The sequence below is a fragment of the Camarhynchus parvulus genome, chromosome 1 (genome assembly GCF_901933205.1).
Source record: "Camarhynchus parvulus chromosome 1, STF_HiC, whole genome shotgun sequence".
Classification (NCBI taxonomy): domain Eukaryota; kingdom Metazoa; phylum Chordata; class Aves; order Passeriformes; family Thraupidae; genus Camarhynchus; species Camarhynchus parvulus.
In genome coordinates this window covers 33,722,651-33,731,082 of record NC_044571.1, presented here as the reverse complement: position 1 = coordinate 33,731,082, position 8,432 = coordinate 33,722,651, and the positions used below count along the sequence as shown (strand labels likewise).

Here is an 8,432-nt window from a genome sequence, read left to right as displayed (position 1 = left end):
TTTATTTCTCAATCTAGTTGTTTCTGTGCAGCTCCAGGGACTCACCTCCCTTCCAGGGTAAAAGGTAGGAATGATAGGCCAAGCCCCTTCATCCTGTTATACAAATTATCTGGTCAAGCAGCACAGGAGCAAAGTGCTCACTAATGATCTAAAGTAACCATCTACAATAAGTGTTTGAAAAACATCTAACATGGGTTTTAGAGCAGACTTCAGGTAACTGCATTGAAATAACAGTACTTAGTGAATAAAGCTCCCTTCCCGGTCCTCTGGATCTCAGATTTCTTTCCAGACTGTGGCCCAGTTCAACTGAGGGGTCAAATATACCACCTAACCTTCTCCTGTCACCTTTGAAATGGGTACAACATTTTCCTAGGACATGTGGCTTGACCCACCCCCTGCCTGATCAGATCTCAGCACCAGATCTCCTCCTGCTTGTCAGCAGGCCAGAGGGCTACCACATAAGAGAGTTGGGCAATAAGGGTATTTTTAAAGGAAAAATCAACCCAGCTTGGTTCTTTCAAAACCAAGGGACGCCTGGCTAGAAGAGGGATGCTGGATTTGGAGAAAACAGCTAATTTTAGAGGCAATCTGCATACAGCCCCATGGAAACTGTGTTTAATATTTCTGCATGGCTAACCACAGTTCCCCTGCTTCTCTGTGCATGGGTTTTTGGGGGAGATTATCCTCATGAGGCACTGAGTACTTTCTCCCTACTCATACTGTCCGAGGGCTTTGAATAGCAGGGGTGAAAAGGTCAAATACCTCAGAGGAAGACACTGAAACATCTGGTCTGGTAAATAATGCGTATTATTGCCTTCTTTGCAACATTACAAAGTGCCAGCATTAAAGATCTGAAAATGTAGTATTTTAAAATGGTGTGTCTCTTTCCAGGCAGCAAAAAGATAGCAAACTCAATGCAAAGGCTGGATTTCACTGTGTGTCTGCAGGTCTCAAGCATTCTGAGATCCTGAAAGGATCACCGTGGTTCAGTGAGTCCTGGATAGAGCTGGGTCGTTATTTAAACAGTCTGTAAAAATACACCTTGATGTTGTGCTTTCTGGAGGAGAAAGGAGGGAAGGATCTAAAGGGAAAAAGTGGGAAAATACTTGAAATGGGAGTGGATGAGCACCAGAAGAAAGGGGAACAAGACAGTGAGGCCATGGGTACATTAAGGCTGTAAAGCAAAGGGAAGTTCGTGTGTGTGTGTGTAAATATCACCCCTGAAAGGACAATTCCACCAAGCATCCATGTTTGGTATTCCAGGCTATCCTGGTGGCTCACAGGCTGTGTGTGCACTGCCTGTGTGTGGTCAGGCAGTGCTTTCAAGGTAACATCTGAATGCAGAGGAAAAAACGTCTGTAAGCATTTCTTTAAATGTAGTTGTGTAGTTTATTTTCAGCAGTCTAAGTGGTGCCCTAAAGACAGGACAGCCTGGAAAAAGGCTAATGAGGATGGAAAAATGGAACCTTGATACTACAAATAGGTCTGATCATTAAAGGAAAAAAAAGACCAAAAACAAAACCAAGCAACCTCAGGGGAATCAGGGAATCCTGCAGCAGAGGAACAGTCCAGTTCAAGACATCACTCTTTAAAATGTTTATTAAAATCTGCTGTATTGTTGCTGGTGCATCACTGTAACATGAGGAGTCAGATTCTGCTTTGGGAACTGCACAGACTTGAAAATCCAGAGCTGGTCATCAGAAAGTTCAGCGAAACTATGCTTGAGCATTTAAAGGTTTATGGAAAGTCACAAAAGCTACCAAGGTGTAACACAGATTAACTTTATCTCTCTAACCAAGCCACAGGCCCACAGAAGAAGAAATATCTTCAACTCCAAACAAGCACGCTCACAAATGTGGGCTTAGAAATCTTCACACAAATAAATTCTGTAGTTCACTTGACTTCTTCCAGTCAGATTCACTACAAGATGGAAGCATTTCTTCTTTGCTCTTTAGTGTCAAGGTTCAAGCAGCATAGAAATTCTGTGGGATCCCTTTCACACCCAGGCCTGTTATCTGTTTTAAAAAATTAAAAATTAAAAGATAAAGGAAACAGATAAATCTCCAACCGAGTATAATGAAAACATTCAAATATTGTTGAACAAATATCATAGCAACAGACTACGATGTGGAGGGTCCCCAGCTTCAAGAGGAGCCCAAAAGGAGTCATTATTAGGAGTTCTTCCAAAGTCATTAAGATCACTAAGATTATCAAGCACTACCCAATATTTTTGCTAATTGAAATGTTATCTGTGGCCTTCGCATGTAGTCCTTATCTTCAAAACAATTAATAGTAATTTTTAACATGCTTTGCCTATGCAAGACAAATGTGAGTTTGGAAAACACCAATTCCCTTGTGGAATGGAAGAACTCAAGAACAAAACCAAAAAAGATGCTTATTTAATCCTTCTGTGGGCTTCTAAACTGTGATGCTTGAATATATCAGTTCTCTGCCATGTGATATCTCCTCTAAGCACTGCTTTCAACAGGAGTGTCCCAGATCTCAGAAAATATTTCCATCCTTCCAGTAACACGTCCTCATCCTGTGGCCAAACTGATAAAAGAGTTTGGTCTGGGTTGATGGCAATTGCTGAATAAGAACTGCATTTTATTCTCCTGATGTGCTTTTTGCTAATGGAGTGAAAAAAAAATGAAGAGAGAAACAAGTTTCAGATTCAAGAGCCCCAGACAAAAATGTTCTTTTAAAAGTAGCAATAATTTTTTTTGGAATCTGAAATGTAGGGAATTCTCAGAACTTTAGGCCTGTAAGCCAAAGCTTAGAATTAAACACAGAATTTGATTTGAGACCTTATAAAAGGTTTCCAAACTTAAGTGTGAGAAGTGAGAATGTGGATTTATAGTTTAAAGTAGAGACACGTTAAGATAAGTAGAGGAAAGTTTAGAGTTTTAGAGTACAGTATTATAGATTTATATATCAAAACATGATTACCTAAGAAAGCTTACGCTGTAACATGAATCCATAAAAGAAATATTTAAAGATTAAATCAAAAACATACATATCCTTGTTAACAATGTTTTATTAGTTAATAAATCCTTAGAAGATCTTATAGCTAAAAGTCTCATGACCTTCTAAACCATGTGGCAAAGATGTGAGCCAAACTCGCTCTTCCTGCCTATATAGAAGATTAAAAAAATAAATCACATCATCTAAAACAATTCAGAAGTCCCATTTCTAACTCTTTCAAAATTCCTTCAAATCCTCACAATTTTTAACAGACAAAAAATCCTAAAAGTTTTCAGATTGAGATGCAAAATTTTGCCCTGGTAAATTTAAAGCAGAAATATGTTCTGTAAGCATTTAGATTTCCTGGCACAATTAAAAACCGAGAAGTAAGAAAATGAAATTTGCAAAAGGGATTAAATTATAGTAAGAGATAAAGGCAATTTCATGCAGTGTATTATAGAACACACTATCCATATGGCAGATCCATACCCACTCACTGCCTTCAGATCCTCACCAGCCAATTTTGGCCAACCCAGATATCAACACTGTAACTTCTAATTTCTCCAAGTCTTCCTTCCAAATGCATGGGCAGCTCTGCAAAAGCAGCTGGACCTGGCTGGGGGACAGATGTACAGAAAGAAAGAAATAAAATCTGCTCACCTTGAAAATCTCTCCCGCATGAGGTTCCTTGGCTAAGGTGGCCTCGTCCAGTCCATCATATGCAGAAGTCACATACATTTCTGAGTAGTCTTTTCCACCAAAGCAGCAAGAGGTGATCCTTGGAGTAGGCAGCCTCACAGTTTGGATTCTTTTTCCTGGGAAAAACGTGCAATTGTTTTCTAATGTTCATTTTCTAGGAAGTGTGTAATTATGAATGTACTGTTAGTACACGTGGCACAGATGTGACATTTACTCAGAAGGCACCTCCCCTTCAGACAGAGACCACATCCTAAAGGACAGTTTGTGGCAAAATCAAATTACTTCATCTGTCTCATTTCTAACTGTCTTTCAGGCTCTCCCCCGCATCTGTGAGGCTTCATTTCCTTTTCTCAAAACAAAGCAGTACTGTGTGTGGGGTCAGGAAGGGCAGGGACACCTGGCTTGGGATGGATGTTGTTCCTTAAAGCATTTTCCAGTTAAATATTTCAACACTGAGAAATGTTATATGCAGCATCTTGTGGGGTTTTTTGGATAGTGGTATTATTAAGAAGAGTGCAGTTAATCGGCCAGCGATGGGAGCAGGGGTACCTGACACTGGGAAGCAGCACAGGGAGCTGCACTCTTTACATGATCAGAGCCTGAGCCAGCCATGCTCTTGGCAACCCATAGGGCAGAAATGGGCAATATTTTCCCCCTTATCTCCCCTTCAAACCATTCCTCCTGCTGCCATTCCCCTCACATTTATATGCACAAACTGGTGGAGGCCTTACCTGTCTCCGGGTCGATGCGAATGACTCTGCCGCCATCAATACAGGCCACCCAGAGCTTCCCTTCTGCGTCTATGCACATCCCGTCAGGCATCTGCTCCTCCTTTTCCAGATGGTACAAAAGCTTGGGGCAGGCTGCAGGAAGAGTTACAAAGCTGATGTTAAGTGGGCTGCTCCCCATTCTGTATCAGATCCCAGTCTAACCTCTTCCATGTCCTTGCAAACAGGCTGCGTTCATTTTCTGTGAGAAAGACATGCTGCAAAATGTACATCACACCTGCATTCTGCAGATGTGTTAAAAGCCTAATTCAGCCTGGCAGAGACAAGTCCCCAGCACAGCCATTTCAGTCTGGGATTGTACCAAATTAGTGTTCCAGTTATTTTAACAAGAAAAGAGAACAAAATGCCCCCATCTCTCTTGTTAACCCACCTGCTGCCTGCCACACACAACTGCTGCAAGTGCAGTAACTTTTCCTGGACCTTTATTGGTCATATCACATAAATAATTACCTGCATTTAAACATTGGTGATAAGCAATCTCTCCTAGATAAAGATCAAAAAATTTACTTTTTAATGGCCAACCAAGAAACCAGTTTTGATTAAACCTGGACACCAGCTCATGGTCAGGGATGCAGTGCAGATATGTTGGTGAGCACGTCTGGTCCGTGGAGCAGGGCCCATGGGTCATGGATCACCTGCTCTGACCCACCCAGCACCTTCTGGTCATTACACTACCCAAGAATAGACAGCTGTGAACATAAAGCCAGGCCTAAGAAGCTCAAACATGTTACTTTTTTATATTTGCAGGGAGAAATGTTGCATTATATCCTCTTTTGAAATCTTACATCCTAAAATCTGTAGAAAGAGATGTTCTCAACAAGATGAAATCTGAGTGAATGCAATTACTTTGTGTGATTTTCATCTGTGATTACCCAAAGTCTGCACTCTCTAAAGTACAAAGGCAGTTCAGACATTTAAATTCCTGTGGAGTATATCAGCTTGATACAGCATGAAAATATTTCAAAGAGTTTTGAAATGAGGTTAGATCCATTTTGCTTACACTTAAATTTAGTTCCTTGCAGATACAATAAAAATGTTTATCCATAAAATGAACTTAAGTTAAATTTGAAAACATCTTAATTTCAGAAATTTGGTTGGGAAAACTCTGTCACAATGACAGCTTGATCCTCCAAGTACCTTTCTGTGAAATACGTATATGCATGTTCTCCACTTCTATTTATGGAGCTAGGGCAATCAAAGGAATTCCAGTAGATGGCACTCAAGAATAAATACCATCCTAAAAGCTCTTTCTCATTCTGCAGTGTAAATGGCTTCTTCGTGCAACTCCTTGAACAAGTCTAAGTATGAGCCATCTCTCCAGATGAAAGAAAGCTGAAAGACTGTTAAAACTTTGTTCACCAAATGCACCTTCTGAGTAAATTTGAGGAACATCACAGCCAGCTGACAAGTTGTAACCAGAAGATATGAGACCTGTCAAATAAATCCCTGCATCTCACAGGCCCAGGTCTTGCTGCAGACAGAGCAGTGGCACTACTTGTCACCAAATTTAAAAGCATGTGTACCAATCTTTCCAGTGTGCACATCGTAGCTGAAGGCATGGACTGCGTATGACAGGCTGTCGATGTGGAAGAAGGTCCTGTGGTCCAGGGACCAATCCAGACCATTGGAGATGTCCAGCTGGTCTAGCTGTTTTATTACTGAGTGGTCAGGGAAGAGGGTATAGAGAGCTCCTTGCCGCCTCGCTCGGACTCCTGGCGCCGTCTCTTCAGCCATTGTGCCTGAAATGGAAATGGGAGCACAGGGGTGAGAAAGTAGAAGCTTGCTCCTCGTGTTTGATCAAAAACTTCCTCTAAGTATTACCAAGAAGTCCTAGGGAGAATCACAGGATTGTGATTTTTTTTTCTTTTCTTCCTAAAAAGAAAATATTTTTAGGAAGAAATTCAGGAACAGGTTGCCAAGAGAAGTTGTGGATGCCCCATGCTTGGAAGTGTTCAAGGCCAGGTTGGATGGAGCTTTGAGCAACCTGATCTAGTGGAAAGTGTCTCTGGCCACAGCAGGGAGGTTGGAACTAGATGGTCTTAATGGTCCCTTCCAACCCAAACCATTCTATGATTCTACAGTTCTGCAATCCTATGGTGAAAGGGACTAACAGGTCCTGTCAGATTGATGAGGAAGAGCAAAAGGAGCAGATCAGGGGCAGCTGCCTCCCACATGGCAGATCCTGGCCAATGAAAGGATGTTTCTGCATTGCCATGACGTTTAAGTCATAGACATCAAAGACCCAAAGGACCCCAGGACACGCCAGGAGGTTGAGTTTTTTTGCTCGCAGCAAAAGTTGAGATGCAGGCAGGCATCGATCATATGTTGTTTTTGTTGTTGTTCTTTTCAGGCTACTTTCATAATTTAAATGGGCTGTGACCATTAAAATACAGGTGCACACCATGTGGCTGAGAGCATTGTTCAAACAATTCTTGAACTCTGTCGGGCTTCGTGCCGTGACTGCTTCCCTGGGGAGCTTGTTCCAGTGCCTGACTACCCTGTGGGTGAAGACCCTATACACAATGTACAACCTAAGCCTCCTTCTTGCCTTCAGGAGGCTGAGGATCTCCCCCCATATCCTTGTTTTTCACAAGTTAACCAAAAGAGGCTGCACATAATGGGTGCAGCAAGCTGCAGCTCATGCTCTGCTCTAGAAGCTGCATCCTTCTCTACATCTCCAGAAAAAAACCCCACCTACATGAGCCCTTTGCTGGCTTTTCCATGAAGGCAGTTGTTTGAAAAACACCTTCCACCAAGCAGGAGAGCCTTCCTGTCAGATGGCCCTTGTCAACAGCTTCTGTCCTCATCTAGGTCAGAAGAAGAGTTCCCTGTCCTCCTCCACTGGGCAATAACCAAGAAGAGCACTCACAAGACAGGGAATAAATAAAAATGCCTTATATAAAATACACTGTAATTAGTTTTCCCTTGCTCCAGGGGAAATTTCTGCCGGGAACTTACCAGCAAAAAACCTCCCCTTTGGATCCACTTTCCCATCATTGAACCTGTTGTTGGGTTTATCCTGCTCGAGCTCGAGGATGGTGGTGACTGCCTGGGTGTCCCAGTCCAGGAAGGCAAACCTGGTCCCCAGGGTGATGACATAGCCCCCACACTGCCGCAGAGCCACTGAGCTGACACGGGCATCTGTGGGGGAGAGAGAGCAGAAGATGAAGGGCAGCTCTGGGGCTGTCACTCAGCCCTCACCGAGGGCATCTGGGCTTGACCAGGACATCCCTGGCCAGGAAAGGCTGAGCTGATGCTAAGATTCTTCTCCCCTGGGATTGTTAGCACATCTCACTGCTCTATTTTCCATGGATTTTTCCACCTTCTAGAAGGGCACAGCCATTAGGACTGTGTCTTTTCCTCTGCAGGTCCCAAATGAAACATGCATTCCCTCTTAGGCTTATCAGGGGCAATACGTGCATGGTCCTCTCCACTCAGCTGGCTTAGGCCACACTGTGCTCAGCAACACATTGTGGGAAGACAGGGAGTGTGGTCCCATGGAAAGTAAGACAGACCACCAACCTGCAGGACCCCTAGCAGGAGGGGTGGATGGCACACACAGAGTGCCAGGATGAAGCAGTGGGTGTGGACTCTTACCCACAGACACGCTCTGCACCTCATTGGTGACCGGGCTCCAGCGGCAAACTTTCTGTGAGTTGATGTCTACGTAGACAAGTGCATTCTCCCTTTCCTCCCAGACTGGGCACTCTCCCATCTGGTTCTTCTCCTTCACAACAGACTCGATTTTGATGGAGGAAGACATGGTCTGAGGGGAAGTTAATAATAGATGTAATTAAAAGCTGTCATGTGAATTTTTTCATGCCTACAATATTGAAAAGCAGAGGTTGTAAATAGCAAAGCACTCCAAATCCCACATGACAAAGTAATTTAGGAGGTTCTTATGACATTTCCATGGCCTCGTGGCTGGAACTGAGCTTGAGGTGCCAAAGCTTCTCCTTACCAAAACTTTCCTAAACCACA

At 43.0% G+C, this 8,432-nt stretch overlaps 1 protein-coding gene across 1 annotated transcript; it reads right to left on the bottom strand.

Annotated features, from left to right (window-relative positions):
- Positions 1-1,964: 1,964 nt before the first annotated feature.
- LOC115901753 (regucalcin-like) lies at positions 1,965-8,214 on the bottom strand. The gene is made up of 6 exons (XM_030944691.1): positions 8,049-8,214; positions 7,410-7,592; positions 5,975-6,190; positions 4,395-4,526; positions 3,625-3,779; positions 1,965-2,015 (listed from the first exon to the last, which is right to left on the bottom strand). The coding sequence occupies exons 1-6, from the start codon at positions 8,212-8,214 to the stop codon at positions 1,965-1,967; spliced, it is 903 nt and encodes a 300-aa protein (XP_030800551.1).
- Positions 8,215-8,432: the final 218 nt, after the last annotated feature.

Coding starts and splice junctions, on each gene's coding strand:
- LOC115901753 (XM_030944691.1), bottom strand. CDS start 8,214: ATGTCTTCCTCCATCAAAATCGAGTCTGTTGTGAAGGAGAAGAACCAG. Junction 7,593..8,048: donor GGTGCAGAGCGTGTCTGTGG/GTAAGAGTCCAC, acceptor TCTCCCCCACAG/ATGCCCGTGTCAGCTCAGTG. Junction 2,016..3,624: donor ATGCGGGAGAGATTTTCAAG/GTGAGCAGATTT, acceptor TTTTTAAAACAG/ATAACAGGCCTGGGTGTGAA.